Source organism: Trachypithecus francoisi, unplaced genomic scaffold (genome assembly GCF_009764315.1).
Source record: "Trachypithecus francoisi isolate TF-2019V2 unplaced genomic scaffold, Tfra_2.0 Lachesis_group4, whole genome shotgun sequence".
NCBI lineage: Eukaryota > Metazoa > Chordata > Mammalia > Primates > Cercopithecidae > Trachypithecus > Trachypithecus francoisi.
Window position 1 is genome coordinate 8,414,920 of NW_022681469.1, and position 21,989 is coordinate 8,436,908.

At 55.4% G+C, this 21,989-nt stretch overlaps 1 protein-coding gene across 2 annotated transcripts in view; it reads right to left on the reverse strand.

Moving 5' to 3' along the window:
- Positions 1 to 13,886, reverse strand: part of NOS3 (nitric oxide synthase 3) — a 21,375-nt gene extending 7,489 nt beyond the window's left edge. Inside the window, exons 1-16 of one of the 2 annotated variants that reach the window (XM_033192925.1) lie at positions 13,614 to 13,886; positions 12,263 to 12,374; positions 11,501 to 11,649; positions 11,100 to 11,262; positions 9,643 to 9,734; positions 9,411 to 9,552; positions 9,005 to 9,078; positions 8,726 to 8,900; positions 7,753 to 7,854; positions 6,929 to 7,123; positions 6,737 to 6,810; positions 6,420 to 6,564; positions 6,072 to 6,176; positions 1,012 to 1,079; positions 502 to 618; positions 231 to 405 (exon numbers count right to left, since the gene is read on the reverse strand). In XM_033192925.1, coding sequence (XP_033048816.1) covers positions 231 to 405; positions 502 to 618; positions 1,012 to 1,079; positions 6,072 to 6,176; positions 6,420 to 6,564; positions 6,737 to 6,810; positions 6,929 to 7,123; positions 7,753 to 7,854; positions 8,726 to 8,900; positions 9,005 to 9,078; positions 9,411 to 9,552; positions 9,643 to 9,734; positions 11,100 to 11,262; positions 11,501 to 11,649; positions 12,263 to 12,374; positions 13,614 to 13,771 — 2,046 coding nt within the window. In that variant the 5' untranslated portion in view covers positions 13,772 to 13,886. Of the gene's footprint in view, positions 1 to 230; positions 406 to 501; positions 619 to 1,011; positions 1,080 to 6,071; positions 6,177 to 6,419; positions 6,565 to 6,736; positions 6,811 to 6,928; positions 7,124 to 7,752; positions 7,855 to 8,725; positions 8,901 to 9,004; positions 9,145 to 9,410; positions 9,553 to 9,642; positions 9,735 to 11,099; positions 11,263 to 11,500; positions 11,650 to 12,262; positions 12,375 to 13,613 lie in introns of both variants that reach the window. The other variant, XM_033192924.1, reaches the window with a different exon arrangement.
- Between the last annotated feature and the right edge of the window lie 8,103 nt (positions 13,887 to 21,989).

Consider the following 21,989-nt stretch of genomic DNA (forward strand, 5'->3'; position numbering starts at 1 on the left):
CTGCTCTCTTTCGGCTGCACTTCTGCCTGGGCTAGGCACCCCCTGTGGTCAGCAGGGCCACATCGTCCTCTGCCTCTGACCCAGAAGAGCTGGCTATGCCATGGAGAGATGAGGGTGGATTTTGGGAGGAACAGGAAGGGACCAAAGAACCAGACAGAATCAGGACAGAGTGAGGCTGGAGGAGGCATCCCAGGTGGGAGGAGTCAGAACAGGGGCTGGGCTGGGCTCACCTGGAAGGCAGCCTGGGCCCAGCCGCGGAAGGCCTCCTCCTGGCCACACAGCTCGTCGCCCTGGCCCAGCTGCAGCAGCCGCTCCCCGCCCAGTTCCTCCAGCCGCGTGTCCACCGCTCGAGCAAAGGCGCAGAAATGGGGGTACGCCCGGGAGCCCAGCCCGAACACACAGAACCTGGGGTGCAGGGGTTGTCACTGGAGCTCCCTTCGCAGCCCACGTTTGCCCAGGCAGCTTGCCCACCCATTGCACCCCTCTTGGTGAGGCCCCAACCTGAGTGTGCCCAGGGCCCCTGCACTGTCTGTGTTACTGGACTCCTTCCTCTTCCGCCGCCAAGAGGACACCAGTGGGTCTGAGCAGGAGATGCTGTTGAAGCGGATCTTATAACTCCTGGCAAGAGAGGACAAAGACAAGGTTGTCACAGGGCCCTGGAGATACATCCCAGGCCTAGGTGCAGCCCCAGGGACAGCTTCAAGGTCTCCGCCTCTGGGACAGGAAAGGCCCTGCCCTTGGGAGGGGCTGAGGGCCAGCATCCCAGGGGCTTCTGAGCCTGGGGCCCTGCCACACCACACCCCCATATCGGAAGACCTCAGGACTGTCTCGGCTCTCAGAAGCAGGCAGGTCTGGACTGCCGTTCCAGCCTGGAAGGGAGGGCATCCTAGAGCCCTGGCTTTTGGTGGGAAAACGAGTCGAGGCAGAGGGAGGGCTTTTCAGACCCGCTTTCTGTTTGTGTCTCCAAATGCCTCAGCTCCCCCAGCCCCCTCAAACTCTCAGCCAACTCACTTGTGCTGTTCTGGCCGAGGGGAGCTGTTGTAGGGGCCAGACATCTCCATCAGGGCAGCTGCAAAGCTCTGGCGAGGGGAGCGTTTGCATCAGGGTTAGTTTTGTTTCATTTCAAACAACACAGAAGTTTAAAACTACCAGCTGACCCTCCTTATTACTGATTTGTAACTTTTAATTTTTGTTTGTTTTGAAAATTTCAAAAGTGATCTGATGTTTTTGAAAAATGACATTACAGAAATGTGAAAAGTAATAAAGATCACCCCATCTTCCCTCCAGGCACATGCACCATTGACAGATGTTAACCTTCCAGCCCTTTTTCCTTGAACTTATGTGCATATTTATAGTATTTTTTAAAAATAAAAGTGGTACCATACTATACTTCCTTGTTTTTAATCAATAATTTTTTTTTTTTTTTTTTTTTTGAGATGGAGTCTCGCTTTGTTACCCAGGCTGGAGTACAGTGGTGCGATCTCACTACAACCTCTGCCTCCTGGGTTCACATCATTCTCCTGCCTCAGCTTCCCGAGTAGCTGGGACTACAGGCGCTCACCACTGCACCAGCTAATTTTTTTGTATTTTTAGTAGAGACAGGTTTCACTGTGTTACCCAGGATGGTCTCGATCTCCTGACCTTGTGATCCGCCTGCCTTGGCCTTCCAAAGTGCTGGGATTACAGGTGTGAGCCACCGCGCCCGGCCTTTAATCAATAATTTATTGCAGGCATCCAGGCCAATACAACAATATTGACCTAATTAAGTAGTATTGTTTTTAGATATGGGTCTTGCTGTGTTGCCCAGGTTGAGATGCAGTGGCTCGATCATATTTCACTGTAACCTCGAATTCCTGGGCTTAAGGGATTTTTCTGCCTTCCTAGTAGCTAGATCTATAGGTTTGTGACACCACTCCTGGTTAATTGTTAAATTTTCTGAAGAGATGGAGTCTCACTGTGTTGTTCAGTCTGGCCTTGAACTCCTGGGCTCAAGCGATCCTCCTGCCTGGACTTCCCAAAACATGACCTCATTCTTTTTAGTGGCTACATTGTACTTCACTGAGACTGAAGGGCAGCTGGGTGGTCTGGGAACAATGCTCCCTCAAACGCCCTTGTACCTGTGCCTCGCTCCCACTTTTAAATGCTTCAGCTGGGTAATCCTTAGAAGTGGAGTTGCTGAATCCCCACTTGTTGGGGCAGGCAGATATCCTTGCAGCTGCAGGGGAGGGCACGGCTCTTTCCTCAGTCCCAGCTAACAATGGCTAGGGCAAATCTTTCCTGTGTTAGTGGATCTCATGGGTGGACAAACCCTCAGTTCCTTTGGCAGTGTCCTGGTCACTAGCAGACATTGTGCAGGTCGCCCTCCTCAGAAGACCATGGCCCTGTTTGTGATGCCATGACGAAGAGGCACGAAGCGGACCTCCCGGGGGAAGGAAGCTAGAAGGAACGGCATCTGGTGCTCAACTGCAGATGCTTCTGGGTGCTGGTTCCCAAGTTCGCCAGAGTTAGCAAGCATGATTTGAATTTCATTTTTGAATGTTTTGTCAACGTGCAACACAAGTCCAGAGGTGCACACATGTTGTAAATGTACACCTCTATAGGTTGTCACAAACTGAACACACCTGTGCATCCGGCATCCCAGCGAGAAACATTACCCATGGCTGGGCGCAGTGGCTCACGCCTGTAATCCCAGCACTTTGGGAGGCTGAGGCGAGTGGATCACCTGAGGTCAGGAATTAAAGACCAGCCTGGCCAACATGGTAAAACCCCGTCTCTACTAAAAATACAAAAATTAGCTGGCCGTAGTGGTGGGCACCTGTAATCCCAACTACTCGGGAGGCTGAGGCAGGAGAATCACTTGAACCGGGGAGGCAGAGCTTGTAGTGAGCCGAGATCGCGCCATTGCACTCCAGCCTGGGCAACAGAGCAAGACTCCATCTCAAAAAAAAAAAAGAAAAGAAAAGAAAAAAAAGAAACATTACCAGCATCCTAGAAGCCACCTTTGTGCCTCCTTCCTGTCACTGCCACCCCCACCCCAGTGACTAGCTCCTCTCCCAATTTCTAACTCCATGGATTAGTTCTGTCTGTTTCTGAACTTTATATAAAGTGAATCCTGTAGTACAGTATGTATTCTTTGGTCTGGCTTTTTTTTTCTCTTCACTTTTTTTTTTTTTTTTGAGACAGAGTCTCGCTCTGTCACCCAGGCTGGAGTGCAGTGGCCGGATCTCAGCTCACTGCAAGCTCCGCCTCCCGGGTTCACGCCATTCTCCTGCCTCAGCCTCCCGAGTAGCTGGGACTACAGGCGCCGCCACCTCGCCCAGCTAGTTTTTTGTATTTTTAGTAGAGACGGGGTTTCACCGTGTTAGCCAGGATGGTCTTGATCTCGTGACCTCGTGATCCGCCCGTCTCGGCCTCCCAAAGTGCTGGGATTACAGGCTTGAGCCACCGCGCCCGGCCCTCTTCACATTTTTTGAGATTCACCTGCATTGTTGTGTGTGGTTGTCTTTTGTTCACACTTAGTGCAATATGGCACTTGAGTATACCAGAATTTATCCATTTTTGTCGATGGTCATTTGAATTGTTTCCAGTGTGGGGTAGTACAAACAAATTTGCTATAAATATTCCTGTTCATATTTTAGTGAATATGCCCCATTTTCTGTGAGCTGTATTCTTAGATTTGTTAAAAGTTTGGCATAAAATTACATACATTGAACTGCACAGATCTTAAAGGGCAGTTTAATTTGCTTTGCTGTTTGACAATTTTATTTTATTTATTTGTATTTTATTTTGAGTAGAATTCTTGCTTTGTCACCCACCTAGGCTGGAGTGCAGTGGCGTGATCTCGGCTCACTGCAACCTCCACCTCCCAGCTTCAAGCAATTCTCCTGCCTCAGCCTCCTGAGTAGCTGGGACTATAGGCATGCACCACCATGTCCAACTAATTTTTGTATTTTTAGTAGAGATAGGGTTTTGCCATGTTGGCCAGGCTAGTCTTGAGCTTCTGACCTCAACTGATCTGCCCACCAAAGTACTGAGATTATAGGCGTGAGCCACTGCGCCTGGCCTGGCAGTTTTATTTTTTAAAAAAGAGATTCAACATGCATCTACCCTATGACCTACCAATTCTACTCCTAGGTATTTATCCAAGAGAAATAAAAACATAAGCCCACAAAAGCCGGGTACAAGAATGTTCATAACAGCTTTATTCATAATAGCCCCGACCTGGAAACAGCCCAAGTGTCACCAACAGGAGAACGGATAAACAAACTGGGGATATTCACACAATGAACGGCACTCGGCAGCAGAATGAGTGAAATACTGAGTCACGCAACAACACGGGTGGGCCTCAAAAACAGACTCAGCAGGAGATGCTATAACATTGCGTGCTTCCATCTCAGTGCTGTTCTAGAGCAGGTGAAACTAATCTGTGGTGACAGACACTTCTGACAGAGAGACAGACTGGAAAGGGATTCACGTGAGGAACTGATGAGGGAACTTTCCAGGGTGATGAAAATGTGCTATGCCTTGTGAAGGCTGTAGCTTATATGGGTGTCTATACACCTTTATGCTTAAAAAAGTCAATTGCTGGTGCTATTTTTCTTTAAAAGGTAGGTCAGAATGGAGGCTGAAATGGACACTAAGGCAGCAAAAAGGCTTTCACCAGATTCAAGCTTGCTTATGATACTGAGGGCCAGGTGCAGTGGCTCACGTCTGTAATCCCAGTACTTTGGAAGGCCGAGGCAGGTGGATTGCTTGAACCCAGGAGTTAGAGACCAGCCTGGGCAACATGGCGAAACCCCATTTCTACAAAAAATACATGGCATGCGCCTGTGGTCCCAGCTACTTGGGAGGCTGAAGTGGCAGGATTGCTTGAGTCTGGGAGGTTGAGGCTGCAGTGAGCCATGATCATACTACTGTACTCCAGCCTGGGCCACAAAGTGAGACCCTGTCTCAAAGGGGGAAAAAAAAAAAGAGTACTGAGGAGGTACTTAGTGCTAATAAGGGCTTTAACGCCTAGAAGCTGGAGCAGGTAAGACCCAGAAATGAACCTAGCCTGGGGCAGCTCAGAGACACCTACGCTTGCAAAAGAAGGCATTCAATGATGGCACTCTAGCTTTGTGTTTCTTTTTAAAAAGTGAAGTTATTGGCCGGGCGCGGTGGCTCAAGCCTGTAATCCTAGCACTTGGGGAGGCCGAGACAGGCAGATCACGAGGTCAGGAGATGGAGACCATCCTGGCGAACACGGTGAAACCCCGTCTCTACTAAAAAATACAAAAAGCTAGCCGGGCGAGGTGGCAGGCGCCTGTAGTCCCAGCTACTCGGGAGGCTGAGCCAGGAGAATGGCGTAAACCCGAGAGGTACAGCTTGCAGTGAGCTGAGATCCAGCCACTGCACTCCAGCCTGGGCGACAGAGCGAGACTCCGTCTCAAAAAAAAAAAAAAAAAAAAAAAGTGAAGTTATTTAATCTATGTTGGCATCGAAACAGCACTCTATTTCTTCTTTTAAAAAAGGAACCTGTGGCAGGAGGATCTCTTGAGGCTAGGAGTTCAAGGCCAGCCTGGGCAACATAAATAGATTCTCAAAATAAAACAAAGAAAAGAAAATGCTGGAATAGTGTTGTACGTGTTGTAAATGTACAGCTCTATGGATTTTTACAAACCGAATACACCCGTGTAACCGGCATCCCATTAAGAAACATTACCCGCATCCTAGAAGCCGCCCTCAGTGACATATCCCTGTTTTTCTTGTCAGTGCCAGAGCACAGTCTAACCTCTTGGTCAGCCAGGACGTGCCTTCCTTGTATTAAAAACTTGCACTGATAATGGAAATGACTTGGGGACGCAGTTCAGCAGATGTGCTTGTAGGCGGGCAGCCACGTGGATGGGCTAGGAGTGTGGCTTGTGTGGGGTTTCAGGCTCTGGGGGTCTCTTAGCATCATCTCCCTTTCCATCCTGGTGTGTGTGTGTGTGTGTGTGTGTGTGTGTGTGTGTGTGTGTTGAACAGAGGTTCCTGCCCAGTCACTCCAATTCTGAGTCCTCATTCCCAGCAGCCCCTTTCCTGGAAGCTCTCACCTCTCCATTCTCCGGGGGATCCCCATTCCCGAATGTGCTGGTTACCACCAGCACCAGCGTCTCGTGTTCAAGGGACACCACGTCGTACTCATCCATACACAGGACCTGTGGGTGGGGAGACAGGTATCCTGGGTTCTGTGACCCCCAGAGGCCCTGTCCTCCTCACTCTGGCCTCCCTGGCAGTGCAAGATTCAGGCCCCAATTTGATCTCTAAAGACCTGGGGTTCCGGGTGTCAAGTCACACCTGTGAGTCCTGACTTTTAACACTTCCTGTCCTCCAGGGCACCCCTGCAGATACGGATAGAGCCCCCTCTTTCTAGCTCCCTGCTCCCCTGGGCTCAGCCCTACCCGGGGATCAAAAGCCTTCCGGAAAAGTCTCCCCAGCTGCTGTGCGTAGCTCTGGGCCCGGCCGGTCTCGGAGCCGTACAGGATTGTCGCCTTCACCCGCTTCGCCATCACGGTGCCCATGAGTGAGGCGGAGATCTTCACGGCACTGCGGGAGAGGGAGGCATGAGGGTGTCCCAGGTGCACAGAGGCAGGGCCTCCCCAGGCAAGGGTCCACTCCCCTCACAACAGGGTTTTGGGGTACTGAGTGGGGCCCAGAACGCTGCTGGGGCAGGGTCCCCCAGGGTGCATGGGGGAGGGCAGTGCTCCTGGGTACCCACTTGGCCACTTCTTTAAAGGTCTTCTTCCTGGTGATGCCAGTGCCCTTGGCCGCACTCCCCTTCCAGGGGTCTGGCTGCAGAGAGGTGATGGGGTTGGGAGGGGAGGTAAAGAAAAGGAAAGGTTAGAGGTCCCCAGGGGCTGCTTAGAATTAGAGCTGGGCCCAGGCTGGCAGAGCCAGTTAGGGTGGGCACCTGGTAGCGGAAGGCTGGGGACAGGAAATAGTTGACCATCTCCTGATGGAAGACAGGAGTGAGGCTGCCCGAGATGGGGGGCACGATCCAGGCCCAGTCTGCAGGGCAGCCCCCCCTGGCCTTCTGCTCATTCTCCAGGTGCTTCATGAAGGAGGCTGTGGCGGCATGGTGGTCCACAATGGTGACTTTGGCCAGCTGGAAGGGAGAGAGCGGGGAGAGGCTCAGACCAGACCCACAGACCTCGCCCATTCTCCCTCCACCACTCCTGTAACCCAAAACCACATGTGCCTAGGTTACCCCATATCTAACACACCCTGTGTCCCCTCAAACCACAATGTCGCCCTCACCCCAAACTGCATCATGCATGGTCATGCTCCAAATTCAACATGAAACAACAGCTCTAATCTCCAGCATCTATATGCCTGGCCCCCAAACCAAACAGCCCCCAGAAATTCTCAGCAGGCCCCGGTTTCCTCAAACTATGACTCCTGGTGTGCCCTCAATCCTAGTATTCGTTTCCAGGATCCAGTGGGTCCCTAAAAACTAAAATACCCAATATGCCCTGAGAATCAATATGACTGGGCATGCGGTAAACAGCAAGGTCCCTGGCACACAGTAAGCCGCCAGATGACAGCGCCTGGAATAGTACCTGCCCTGTCCCCAAACCGCAGGCCAGTGTGTGCCACAGCACTGGGACTATGGAACTTCTTCTGTCTGTCCAAATCCTGCCCCAGTTTCTAAACGGCTCTCTCTCTTCCATCCCCCGCCCCTGCTGCCCCTGTACGCAAACCCTTTGCCTTCCTGGCCAGTCTGGGCCTATGCACCTGGTAACTGTGCAGCACGGCCACGTTGATTTCCACCGCTGCCTTGTCTTTCCATAGGGACGAAGTTGTCCGGGTGTCCAGGTCCATGCAGACAGCCACGTCCTGGGGCAGGAGGGTGTGTGGCATCGGTAGGGACAGAGGTGATGGGGGTGGGGTGGGGAGACTATCTGTTTCCCACGCATGGCTGGAAGGAGTGAGGTGGGTGGTGTCCATTGGGAGGCCTGGCTGTCGAGTGGACTGGTTCAGGTTTTTGCCTGCAAAGGCACCTCAGAGCAGAGAGGGATCTTGGGCCAGTCACTCTTCAGCCCCGGGCTTTAATTTCTCATCTATAAAATGGGTCTTAACCTTTTCCGAGTCAAGGTCCCCTTTGAGAATCTGATGAAAGCTCTAGAGCTACGGGTCCTATACCTGGAAGAACAACTACATGTTCACACCTACGCCCATGCCCCCCTCACCCACCCACTCACGCTCACACCCACCCACAAACCCACACACTGACACCCACTCACCCCTACAAACCCACAATTTCACACTCACTGTCTACACACACCCACACTCACACCCACACCTACACACCCACACTCTCACACTCACCCCTACACACCCCCACAAACCCACACTCACCTACCCCTGCAAACCCACAAACCAACACTCACCCACCCCCACAAACCCACACATTCACACTCACCCCCTACACACCCACAAACCCACACCCACCCACCCCCACAAACCCACACCCACCCACCCCCACAAACCCACACACTCACACCCACTCACACCCCCCACACACACCCTCCCATCCCCCCACCCCTTTGCCTCAGTGGTTCCAGAGCTCGTCCTCAGTTCCTATTTAGGAGGCAGCCCTGGACCTGCTCTGATTGTCCCCGTGGCTGGCATTTTGGGGATGGAGTGAGAGCCAGATTCCCGCCTGGGGCAGGGCCATCCGGTGCCTGAGCCGCACCCCGCACCTCACCTCCAGGATGTTGTAACGGTGAGGGTCACACAGGTTCCTCGTGCCGATCTCAGTGCTCATGTACCAGCCACTGAAGGGGGCTGCGGGGAACTCCAGGCCCCCAATTTCCAGCAGCATGTTGGACACTGCTGGGAGGGCGTACCAGCGCAGGCCCAGAGCTGCAAACCACTCCAGCCTGGGGGTGTTGGGGTGTGGGATCAGCACCTCCTTGCAGGCTCTCCTCGAGAGGCTCAGGGATGGCCCCCTCCATCCCACCCAGTCAATCCCTTTGGTGCTCACGTGGGGTGCTCCAGTGGCACCTCAAGGACCAGCTCAGGGGGCAGAAGGAAGAGTTCTGGGGGCTCATCCGGGGCCTGGAGCAGCAGGGGCAGCACGTCAAAGCGACCATTTCCTGGGGTCCAGCCGTGCTGAATGCAGAGCTGTGGGGAGCAGGCCAGAGGGGGGCCTGGGGGCTGAGCCTCATGCCCTCCTCAGGGACCCCTCTGTCCACTGTCTCCTGCCTTCAACTCCAGGACCCCTCATCAACTGGGTCTCCGTGACCACCCAGGCACTCCTCCTTTGGTGTTTTTCATCCTTTATCTCACCAAAGCTCCCCTCTTCCTGCCTGGATCCCCAGAGCCTTCTCCCACTGGTTTCCTCATTCTCCACCTTGGGGACACCCTTGTTGGTGGTTCTCGGTGCCCACCTCGGTGATCTCGACGTTGGCTGGGTCCCCCCGCACAGAGCCGTCCTGCTGCCGGTAGCCTGCATAGCGCACCAGCTGGCTGTTCCAGATTCGGAAGTCTCCTCGGCCAGGGCAGCGCTGTGGGAACACTGTGATGGCCGAGCTGGCATGAATGGGGAAAGAGCCGGTCAGAGCCCTGCCTTCCCTGCCTCGGGGGAGAAGGCTGGGGCCTGGTGTGGTGGGGAGCACTCACCGAAGGTTGCCCCGGTTGGTGGCGTATTTGATGTGGTTGCAGATGTAGGTGAACATTTCCTGTGCAGACCTGCAGTCCCGGGCATCAAACACCTGAGCCAGCCGAGGCAGCGAGAGAGGAGGGTGAGGAGAGAGACGGGATCTTGAGTATCAGCCCCAGAGGAGCGGCTGATGAAGAGGCAGGGGCCATGGTTCACCCCATGGCGCCCTCCTGACCATTGGCATCCACACTGATCCCTTCCTGCCCTGCTCTCTGACATATGTAGCACCATCCGGGCTGCTCCTCATCTCCTCCCTGGGCCAGGTGTCTCCCCATCCCTACAGAAGCTGCCTTGGTACCCAGTACAGAGGAGGGACTCAGCCTCTGTCAAACTGATGCTTGGGTTAGGCACTAACAGATGTCTAAGAGGCTGCCTAAAAGTGTGGACAGCAAATCCCTCATGATCCATGGCACTCAAGAAAGGATGGGCGACCCCAGCCAGCCATCTGATTTTCTTTGAGCACATGGATGGTAGGAAGGGAAGGCTGCACCAGGGGCCTCCTAGGACCCTGCTCATCCTGACGTTCTAGGGCTTGGAGGAGCTGTTTTGGCTGGCTGAGTGGAGGCCCCAGGAGGAGGCTGGGAGGTCCCACTCCTGCCTGAGGGAGGAGGAAACATGTGCCAGTGACAGGGGCAGGGGAGTGGCAGGGACCAGCCTGGGGTCAAGGGAGGGATGCAGCTCTGAGTGGGGTCCACTATGGCAGCTCAGATGGATCAAAGTTGAGTTAAAGCTTTGAACGACTTAGAGCGTTAGGCAAGTGTCAGATAGGATTGTTTTTATTTTATTTGAGGCTCCTTTGGGATTCACTGGGCACGTGGCTTTATTTCAAACTCTTTGGCGGCCAGTGATGGTGAAGGAGGCCAAGGCCATGGGACCAAGTCCCCCATGAGGCAGCTTGCTTCTCTCAGTGCTGTGGTCACAGGCTGTCCCAGTAACCAAGGCCAGCCCCGAGTCTGTGGGCTGGGGTGTGAGGGAGGGCGCACGTCGAGGCAGGGGAACTGGGGGAGCAGCGGGTGTGGGTGAGGGGCTGCACTGGACTGTCCTAGCAGGAGAAGCCTTCTCCCTTAGGGGAGAAGCAGCAGCCAGGGTTTTTCCAGGAGGCTGCTCCTGCTACTGACAGAACCACCCAAGGAAGCTCCGCTCAGCTGTCCTCACCCCTGCAGCAGGTCTAGACTTCTTTCCCCTCCTCTAGCCAAGGCACTACCATAGGGCTTAATAACCAGGTCTTCACTACTGGGTTGAGGTTCCCCTAGGTGCTGAGGGTGGGGCGGTCCCCCTACCTTTCCAGTCTCTAAGGGAACAGGCAAAGATCTCCCCCACTCTTTGGGACCTCCCGGTCCCTGGGAAGCCTCAGGAACTGCCCTGCCACCCTGCTCCCCTTTTATTAGTGCCTGGGTCTCTCGCTTGCTGGCCTCACCTGCAGCTTCCCCCACTGGATCCGGCCCACACAGCGGGGAGCGTTGCGCCAGGCCTGCTTGGCCCCGAACACCAGCTCATTCTCCTTAAGCTGGTAGGTGCCTGTGGCTGCCACCTCGGCTTCCACCTCTTGAAGCCGCTGTTCATGGGCCTGAGAGCCGCTCCTGGGGAGGAGAGGGGTGGGAAAGGGACAAGCAGGAAGTTGTGTGGGACAGGGAGGCCCTCCTCCAGGCTATGTGTGAGCTCTGGGGAAGGCCTGGAGGGGCCCATGTGGTGTTAGGATCTGGGAAGGGAGTGGGCCGCCTTAGGATCTGGGAAGGGAGTGGGTCATGGGAAGGTCGTCATGGGGTTTCTGGGGCCTCAGTGGGACAAGGGAGGCTGTGGCATCCGGGAAGCTGTCACCTCTTGATGGAGCTGTAGTACTGGTTGATGAAGTCCCGGGCCTGACTCAGCAGCTGCTCAGGGGCCGGGGGGCCGGGGGAGGGCCGGCCCTGTAGTTTCCGTGGAAATACCAGGGAGCCCAGGCAGCGTCTTGGGGTGCAGGGCCCATCCTGGGTCGAGGGAGTGCAAAGGTCAGGCCAGGCCAGGAAGCAGGGGTGGGACGGGAATGGGGGAGAGGGAGGAAGGGTGCATGGGTGGGACAGGGGAAAGGGAGGAGGGATGCAGGGTTGGGATGGGGGAGAGGGAGGAGGGGTACAGAGGTGGGATGGGGGAGAGGCAGGAAAGGTGCAGGGGTGGGACGGGGGAAAGGGAGGAGGGGTGCAGGGTTGGGATGGGGGAGAGGGAGGAGGGGTGCAGGGGTGGGATGGGGAGAGGGAGGGGGTGCAGGGTTGGGATGGGGGAGAGGGAGGAGGGGTGCAGGGGTGGGATGGGGAGAGGGAGGGGGTGCAGGGGTGGGATGGGGAGAGGGAGGAGGGGTGCAGGGGTGGGACAGGGGAGAGTTTGAGCCAGGGTGCGGGGGTAAGGCTGGAGGCTGAGGGTCACCCAAGTCCCGTGCATGTCCCTCAACTCCGCTGGTTCTTCCCAGTCCTCTCCTCTTTTTGGAAACAAGAGGCCAATTCAGAGAAGGGTGGTGCTTTCCTCTCCGGCCCCATCTGAGGCCTGGCCTTACCCACCCTTTCCCCTGGAGATGATGGGGATGGGGACACGTCAGGCCAGCCTCACCTGCTGGGCCTGGGCGCTGAGGGTGTCATAGGCGATGCTCCCCACCTCCCAGTTCTTCACACGAGGGAACTTGGGCCCCTCCGGGGGCTGGGTTAGCGGGGAGCTCGGAGGGCTGTTGGGAGCCAGGGATAGAGTCATCAGGAAAGGGTTTGTTTCCTTTTGGCCTCCCCAGGTGTCACTCGGAGGCCACTGTTACAGCACTGGCGATCTCAAGGCCCACCTGCTGCATGCCTTCTGACATCCCCCATGCCTTAGGAGGTAGGCGTGGGCTGTGCCTCTGTTTATAGACCAGGGTCCTGGGCCACAGGGGCTGCTGGTGCTGAACTCCTGAGTCCCTGCCCAGAGGCTGAGTTTGCACCCCACCTGCAGCACCCACCTCACCTCTTCTGGAGATGGGGTGTCCAATCCCCACAAAGTTGCTATAAGCCCTACCCTGAGGGGGACAGAGCCTGGTGCTTGAGTGGAGGGAAGCCCTGCAAGGATTCCTCAGCCCTGATTTCCCTCCACACTCACACCCCCTCCTGACAGCAGCCCCTTGTGTGAAGGGAAGCCTCGCAGGCCTTATCACTTCCTCCCAGAGCCACTAGCGGCAGGGAGGAAGGGAGGGACTCAGGCCAAGGGTGCGCCTGAGCAGCAGGGCCCCAGCCCTCAGCCTTCCCCGCATAGCTGCCTGCAGCCCCAGGCTGCCCCCCGGCCTGGCACCCCACCAGGCCTCTGGGTCCTTCCTCTCTACTGGGACCTCTGCCCCAGAGAGGACTCTTCTGGGAACTGCATGGTCCAGTTTTCGGGTGACAGCCACTAGGAGAGGGGGCTGGAGCAGGGGAAAAAAGCCTGGTGGCTCTGTCTTCTCAGTCCCCTTACCCCAAGGGCCTGAGTCTCCTGCCCAACTCTCTCCCTCTTCTGGGAGACCCCACCTTCTCACTCTCCTGTAACCACTGCTGTCAGCTCCTTTCTTCTCCAGCTAAATAATCATCGCTGCAGTTGAATGCTTGCTGTGAGCTAGAAACTTACTACCCCACGGAGTAAGTATTGCCGTATCTCCGTTCTATAGAAATGGAGGTTCAGAGAGGTTAAGTAACTTGCTCAAACAGCTCTTGGCGGCAGAGCAGCATTCAAACCCTGGCCGGATTCTATAGCTGGCACCCTTACTCCCAGCTTTCACCTGCTGACTCTGATCCTGGTCTCCTTTCTGAGCCTCCCAGACTGTCCTGTTCTGTGCACACCGATAGCCCTTTTGCATTTGTGACCTGGCTCTCCTGGCTGGGCTACAGGTTCCAGACCTTCCCAGCCCCAAGCTTCAGGCCTTGACACCACCCTTGTGCCCACCTGCTCCTAGCTGCCTGGCCCTTACCTGTGTTCTGGCGCTGGCGGGGGTAGGGATGCCGGGGCCCGGCTGGGCTCAGGGGCAGAGGTGGCTGGGCCCTGCTTGCCACACAGCCCAAGGCCCAGCCCCAGCCCCAGGCCACAGGGTGGCCCAGGTTCCTGGGCCACGCTCTTCAAGTTGCCCATGTCACTGTGCGTCCACTCTGCTGCCTGCTCCAGCAGAGCCCTGGCCTTTTCCTTAGGAAGAGGGAGGGGACCAAGAGGAGGGGGCAGTGGGAGGGGGCTCTCCAGTGCTGGCCCTCGCCCCGCCCCTGTCCCATACACAATGGGACAGGAACAAGCCCGGCTGGGAGGCTCTAAAGCCTCAGCTCCACGCCCGCCGGCCTGGAGGGTGGGGGGCCGGACGCCTGGGTTCCGCTGTGAGGACTGAGGCTGATAAGTGGGACCCAGGTGTCCAGCAGAGCCCTGGGGCTGCAGCGTGGGGGCTGAGGTGTGGGGGAGTGGCAGGGTAGAGCCACCAGGGGGTCATAAAGGCCCTTCTGTGATGTGGCATCAGACGGAAGGGCCTTTGGCCTCACCCCTGTGAGCCTTTCCCTGAAGGGTCGGGCAGAAGGTGAGCACCCTTTCTGCAGCAGGGCATGGTATCCCACACTCTCAGTGACCACAGGGACCTCTAGGGTCACGCAGGTTCTCTCCTTCACCTCCCCTATACATACAAGAGCTCCTGGATCCCCACCCTTGAGTTCTTTTGGGTTCTTGGGGATAGAGGCCCAGCAAGGATGCAGTGACTTTTTGTCCTTGAGTCTGACATTAGGGTATCCCTTCCCCTCCCTGCCCCAATTTCCTGGAAACCCCACACCCCCATGACTCAAGTGGGGGACACAAAAGAGCAGGAAGTTGCCATCCAGGGCCTCCACCCCCACCCTGTCATTCAGTGACGCATGCTTCCCAGGGCTGCAGGTCAGCAGAGACTAGGGCCGAGGCAGGGTCAGCCAGCCAGGGAAGAGCTTTATGCCTTGGCGAGACCATGTGGGGCTAAGGAAACTACAGTTCCCAGAATGCAGGTGGGGCGTACCAGTGCTCTCAAAGCACTTCAGGCCAGAGTGCATGCTGGGGTTTGTAGTTCTGTGCCATCTTGGGGGGGCTGGAGAAAGGCCACTAGCTGGACATCTGGTCCACAGGGGTCAAAGCCTCATGATTTTGAGACCTCAGAGACTGAGAGAAAGTTCAAGAAAGAAACAGAAGCTGAGAGACTGGGAGAGGCAGAGACTGGGAGCGGCAGACAGACAAACAAACAAGAGAATTTTTGTTGGCCAGACTCCTCTGAAAAGCAGTGGAGGATAAGATTGGGGTGGGTCTGGGTGGGGGGCAGGCAGGCGGAAGGAACGGGCTATGCTCAGAGCTCTGGGGTCACACCAAGAAGGTGGGGTCTGCCAGTTTTGGAGGGTGGAGGGTGAAGGGGCCTCATAAGCATGCGGAAGGCTGCTCCTGGACACTAGTGTGCCCTGCTGCCCCTGTCTCAGGAGGAGGGAGATGGAAACTTGGGCTTTGTCCCATGGCCCCAAACCTGAGGGCCACCCCACCCCACCACCTCGCCTTGCCAGTGGGGCAGGGGATGGGATCTAGCCCCTACTTTTCAGGCATCTTCCACCATGCTAGAGGAGACAAGAGATCCCAAGTCTGGCTTCAGCCACCACTTGAAATGTGCATGACCAAGGATGACTCATTTTCCTAGGTCCCGGTTAATGGAGCTGTGACTGGCATCCTCGGGGTCAAGGTGACAGCCAGCATCAGATGCTGACATCCTTCTGTCTTTTTTTTTTTAGACAGTCTTGCTCTGTCCCCCAGGCTGGAGTGCACTGCAACCTCTTGGTTCATTGCAACCTCTGCCTCCTGGAGTAATTCTCATGCCTCAGCCTCCCGAGGACAACAGGCACCCGCCACCATGCCTGGCTAATTTTTTTTTTTTTTTTGAGACGGAGTCTCACTTCTGTCGCCCAGGCTGGAATGCAATGGTGCTATCTTGGCTTACTAAAACCTCCGCCTCCTGGGTTCAAGCGATTCTTCTGCCCCAGGCTCCTGAGTAGCTGAGATTACAGGCACCTGCCACCACACCTAGCTAATTTTTGTATATTTAGTAGAGACAGGGTTTCACCATGTTGGCCAGGCTGGTCTCAAACTCCTGACTTCAGGTGATCCACCTGCCTCGACCTCCCAACAGGCTGGGATTCCAGGTGTGAGCCGCAATGGACTGCCGTTGTCTTCTTGCCTGCACCACTGGCTGTGGCCTGTCCCTGTGGCCTCCTGACCCCTCCCAGGCCTTCCAGTCCCATCTGTGCTCCACGCTCTGCTAGATTCCTCTGGAAAGCAGGGCTTACCTTATGCTTTGGTTCTACCCAAAACCCTCAGCCAAGGCCAAAGCCGCTCCAACACATTGGCCTGGCCCTCATTTTCCTCAGTGCACTGCTTGAATCCTCTGTTCTAGACAAATGGGCTTTCTCATGTTTCCCTAATGGTCCTGTGCTTCCCTGCCCCTGGGCCGCTACTGTGCTGTTCCCTCCACCTCTCCCTTCCCCCTTTGACAAATGAAAATCTTTCTCTTCCTTGAGGCCCAGCCCGGGCAGCTCTGGAGGTGCACCACCCATACCTCCCTCCTAGAGAGCAGGTACCTGCTGCAGAAAGTGCTGGTGGCTGACAGCTTCCAGATGCCAGCCTTCAGTCCAAGGCCATGTGCTTCCCTGGAGGCTTGTGTAGGATATAATAAATTCCTCTTCTAAGGTTTTAGACTGTAAATTGTTAAGTACAATGAGTTCTGAGATCCTCTCCAAAGAACCAATGCATCAGTATGTTCAGCTCCCCTGTTCTTTGTTCTTCATTTTAAAGCTTAACTTCCATGTTCTCTTCATCTCCTTGCCCCTAGTTTCAGTAAACAACCCCCTCCTAGCCTCTATCACCTGCTCCAACCTGAGTCACTCCTGGTCACCTGCTCTGACCTGAGTCATCCTGATCACCTGTTCTGTAACCGTAGTTCCTGCCAAACTACTCACCCTGCCAATCCGGCTCATACCCCTGCTCTCTTTAAAATAGCCAACTGCAATTAGTTTAGATTGTGTGGTCCAACCCTAGCCAATAGGGGAATGACACAGCAGTAGGGCTACTTGCATTAGGGATAAAAACCCCTTCCCTTTTCTTGTTCAGGTGTGCTCTCGCCATTTCTCCATCTGTGAGATTCATCCTCTCTAAAAGTAAAATTGCCTTGCTGAGAAAATTTATATCTGAGTGCTACTTCTTCTGTGGCACCGAAAAATTCTTTCTAACACTTAGACAGTAACTGAGCCCCAGGGTGTCTGTGGGCTTACCATCCCCTGCTGGGCTGATGTGAGGCCCTTCTTCTTCCCTCCCTTGCAGATGTAAGCCCAGCATTGTGGGCCAGATCCTGCCCCTGCCCGTCCCGCTCCTGCTCCCAGTCGCTGTTATCTTTCTCAGGCATTGCCCCCAGTGTTCCTCTTACGCTTCCAACTCCTGGGACCCTGCTTCCTGAAGGACCCAACCAACACAGCCGCAGGATGATTCCTCTGTGAGGCCTTCCTTACGTCCCCTTCTCCATGCTCCCTGGGTGGCTGTCACCCTGTCCACAAGGCCCTGGGGACAACTCTTTCTCTGGGTTCTCCTGGTTGTGATTTCTGGGCAGCTTGGTCTGTGGGTGTGGGTTCTCACTTAAATGAACCTGTGTGCTCTGGAAGACACAGGCCAGTTCCCCTCTGTGGGGATCCTCTGCTGGGTTGAGCTCCTGCACTGAGCAGGATTGCTTCATACATTGGCTTGTTTTGTTGCAAATGTGTGCAGCCACCTGGGGACTGGAAGCTGTGTTCTGGAGGCAATGGAGAGGGGCCACTGAGAAGGGAATTAGCTGAGGCTAGATGGGTCTGGGTGGGCAGAAAGAAATCAATCTAGGTGAAGGGGAGGGGTCCAAGAAGGAGCACCCTGTGACCACAGGGAGGATGAGTTTACAGTTCAGTACAGCCAGCACTGAAGGCTGAGGGTCACAGGGAGGATGGGGTCCAGTTCAGTACGGTCAGCGCTGAAAGCTGAGGGTCAGAGTAGGCCTGGATTGGGTTTGAATTGGGGCGGAGGATGCCATGGCAGGGCCTTAAGAAAAGGAGGAAGAAAAAGTCAAACAGACAGGAAAAGTCAGAGGTGAATGCTCTCTGGACAGGGGATTCCCTGCTTCCCCTTTCTTGGGCCGTGGCCAGTGTTGTCCTGAGTGTCCTGCCTTCCACCAAGGTGCTCTGATGAGAACAGCTGATTCCCCCGCCTGTCGGAGGAGGCCTGCCCTCCCCAGGGCTCTGCCTAGTGCTGGCCTGCTCTATGCCTGCAGCCCTGCCAGGAATGACGCCGATGCATCTTAGTGGCTGATTGCTCATGTTGGTAACCATGTTTTAAAGAGTACTTTCCGAAAAAAGTTTTCAAGGTTGGAGGTTTTGTATTTGGCTGAAAGAATTTCCATCTTAAATCATAAGATCTGAAGCTGAACCGGCTTTGGAGATGATTTGGTTGGGAACTGAGCCCCCTTGTCCCTGACAGTGACTGTGCTCCTGCCTTGGGGAGGGACGGCCCAGTCCCCAGGGATAAGGTGACAGCCTTCTGTGGGTAAGGACCCCTCCCTGGGGGAGGGCTGTGCCCTGTGCCCGCTGCCCCCTCCACAACGCCGAAGAAGTGAAGAAGCGGCAAAGCTTGCTCCTGCCTTCCCTCTCAGACCAGAGTGCTGTGCAGGGCTGGGCGGGGGACGCCTTGACCTTGGAGGGCTGTGCTGGGAAGGGAAGGCCTTGGGCCTGGGGTGTGTGCATGAGGGCCTGGGGGGTGAGGGAAGGGGTGACTGAGCGGAAGTCCCTGACTCTTTATAGCCCAGCCCGGGGCTGTTCAGTGTGAGCTGGAAGTACCCCACCCTTGCACTATGAGCAGCTTCCTTCCTGCCTGCTGGCAAGGACGGGGTGGGGAGCAGGGAAAGGAGGGAAGGGAGGCGGGAGCAGCGGGAGAGGGGCGGGGAGCAACTGCGGCCAGGCGTCCCCCTCCCGAGGATATAACTCATGCTGAGTGCTGGGGGGCGGAGACATTTGCTCAGCTTCCAGATTGCAGAATTGGTGCTGAGCATTTGGTGAGGGCGTTGGGGAGGGTTCTGGGGTGCTGAGGGTTCCGGGCTGTGGACGGGGTTGCCTGTCTGAAGAGGTTCCTGTGTTGATCCTGGGCGCCCCCGGCAGCCTCAGCCCTTCTTGAGACAGCCACATGAGGGCAGCAGAGAGCCGAGGAGGAGCGATTCCAGCACAGTCCTAGGATCAGACACCACGAAGGGAGGGGGAGACCCAGGGGATGCAGGGGGAGACCCAGGGGTTGGGCGAGGAGCCCACGGCGTGTGCCTCTGAGCCCACATCGGGTGGTGGGTCTACACCAGCCATCTGGGGTCCCAAGGTGGCTCATTTGGGCCCACCCCCAGAGGAGCAGGGGCCTTTATTGGGACAAATCCGCCCCTCACTGCTTCTTGCATAGACCACAGGGGGTGTGTCAAACTGAAGGTTCAGGAGGTAACTTCACATACACACATACACGCACACACATACATCCATGCATGCGTGCACACTTTCTCACACATACATATATCCAAGCATGCATGCACACACATGCACATATACACACACATACATCCACGCATACTCTCTCTCACACCCAAATGTTTCGGGGAACGTTTGACTTCCCCACAAATTCATATGTTGAGATCCTAGCCCCCAAGGTGATGGTGTTAGGAGGAGAGGTGTTTGGGGTGTTGAGGTCGTGAGGGAGGAACCTTCCTGAATAGGATGCATGCCCTTAAGAAAAAAACCCCAGAGAGATCCCCCACCTCTCCATCATGTGAGGACACAGTGAGAAGGTGCTGTCTATGAACCGTGGGTCCTCACCAGACATGGAATGTGGTCAGCACCTTGATCTTAGACTGCAGCGTCCAGAACTGTGAGAAATAAATTTATGTTGTCTTTAGGTCACCTGGTCCATGGTGTTTTCTTACAGCAGCCTGAACAAACTGAGACACACACACATACATCCATGCATGCATGCACTCTCTCTCTCTCTCAGGGCAGTGGTGTGGAAGGAAGAATCTAAACCTGAAGGTTGATCAAGGCCTGGAGGTGCTCACATTTCCTTTGGGAAGGTGAAAGTTGGTCCAGACCCCCAGGAACCCCCAGAGGCTGGCAGACCCCTGCCACTGCCAGGGTAAGGTCTTGGGTTTCCAGGTCACTCAGTCTGGCAGCCAGGAGGCAGAAGCATCTCTGGAGGAGGTTCACCAGGCTCTGCCCCAGGGAGCCCACCTGAGGGCGGGGCGACATCTCCCCGTGCCCCCTCCCTGCTCCCCAGCTGGGGAGCTCCCCATCTCACAGTTCTGTAGTTGTCCATGGGTTGTGCATCCTGGGCTCCCTCACTGACCAGACTCCTCATCTGGGCCCTGCCCCTCCAAAGCTAATTTGGGCCGAGAGCATCTGGCTGGATATGAAGGCTTTCCCATCGGTTGGAACTTGAAATTTCCCTTTTTTGGCCGGGCGCGGTGGCTCACGCCTGTAATCCCAGTACTTTGGGAGGCCAAGGCGGGCGGATCACGAGGTCAGGAGATGGAGACCATCCTGGCTAACACGGCGAAACCCCGTCTATACTAAAAACACAAAAAATTAGTCGGGCGTGGTGGTGGGCGCCTGTAGACCCAGTTGCTCGGAGGCTGAGGCAGGAGAATGGCGTAAACCCGGGAGGCGGAGCTTGCAGTGAGCTGAGATCCTGCCACTGCACTCCAGCCTGGGCGACAGAGCCAGACTCCGTCCCCGTCCCCCCAAAAAAGTCCTTTTTTTTTTTTTTTTTGAGACGGAGTCTCGCTTTGTCTCCTGACCTCGTGATCCGCCCGCCTCGGCCTCCCAAAGTGCTAGGATAACAGGCGTGAGCCACCGCGCCCGGCCGAAATTGCCCTTTATTCCGGGGATCCAGAGTGAGAACGAGGGGGTTTCAGAAGCAGGCTGAGGCCTCCTGAATGCTCACAATAGGTGCCCTGTCTTGGGCTCTGAGAGCCCTGCATACAAAGTCATCCTATCTGCTGAGGCAAAGATATAAGGTTACCTCGGACTTGAGATGGATGGTTGTCAGGGATCCATCTGACAGGCCCTGCCCGCTTCCTGCCTCCTCCTGTCTCCCTCTGCTGCCACCCCTCAGCCTGGCCCAGTTTCTTGGCATGGTTGCTGTGGCACTAGGTCTTTTGGGAATCGGGGCTTTGAGCCTCAAGTGTGCCCAGCATGGAAATTCCATAGCAACTGTCACTGAGATCGTCTGGGCAGAACCCTCTCAGGTGCCCCCAGGAGGGGCTGGGCCCCCTCTCCAGACCAGGGTGGGAGGAGCAGCCTTTAGAGCCCCCTGCTGATTTGTGAGATGTGGAAATCCTGACTCCAAGCCCTGGTGAACCTTCAGTCATTGGTGACTTGTCTTTTTTTCCTGCTCTCCCCAAATAGATTACATGCCCCTGACTCCCAGTGACCTCCTAGAGGCGTCCGTGACATATTTGCTGTTGATGATAACCTGAGGCTTCCCTGGGGCTCCCAGGAAATGGGGTTCCCAGTCTGTTGTCTGGTTTCCCAAACACCAGCCCCGGAGGCGCTCGGCACTGCTGAGCCCACCTCCTAGAGGAAGATGGTGTTCTGCCGCGCGGATCCAGAAGGGGGAGCTCTCAGGGGCTATTCTTTCTCAGCGGGGAAAGATTGAATCCTCTCTTCCGGACATTCAGCGCCCCAGCATTGCGATCGGCCTCTGCCGTCACTTTCACACCCTCACTGGCTCTATCTGGCCCTGCACTGGACTGCTGGTCCCCCAGAGGGACAGAGATGAGGTCCTGACCACAATTCTCAGCTCAGCCAAATTCTCCCTAAGCCTTCCTCCCTTGCGAAGCCTTCCCTTACACTTCTGGCTTTAAAACGATTCCAAAAAAAAAATAAATAAATAAAACGATTCCTTCAGACCCTGAAGTCAAAGCATTCATTGTCTGTCCGCGCGCCGTGGCTCACACCTGCAATCCCAGCACTTTGGGATGCCCAGGTGGGAGGATCGCGTGAGCCCAGGAGTTTGAGACCATTTTGGGCAACATAGGGAGATCCTGTCTGTATTTTACAAAAATGAATAACACTTTTAGAAAAAGAAAAAGCATTCATGGTCCACACCACTTCTTAGACTTGGGATCTAGGACTATGTAACTTCTCTTGTCAGCTGCCATTATTTGTATTTGGCTCCTGTAATATTGTCTAATCATAGGTGAAAATCTTGTCTTCCCAACTAATTGCAAATTTTGTAAGGCCAGGGACTGTATTGTATATCATATATTTCCTTA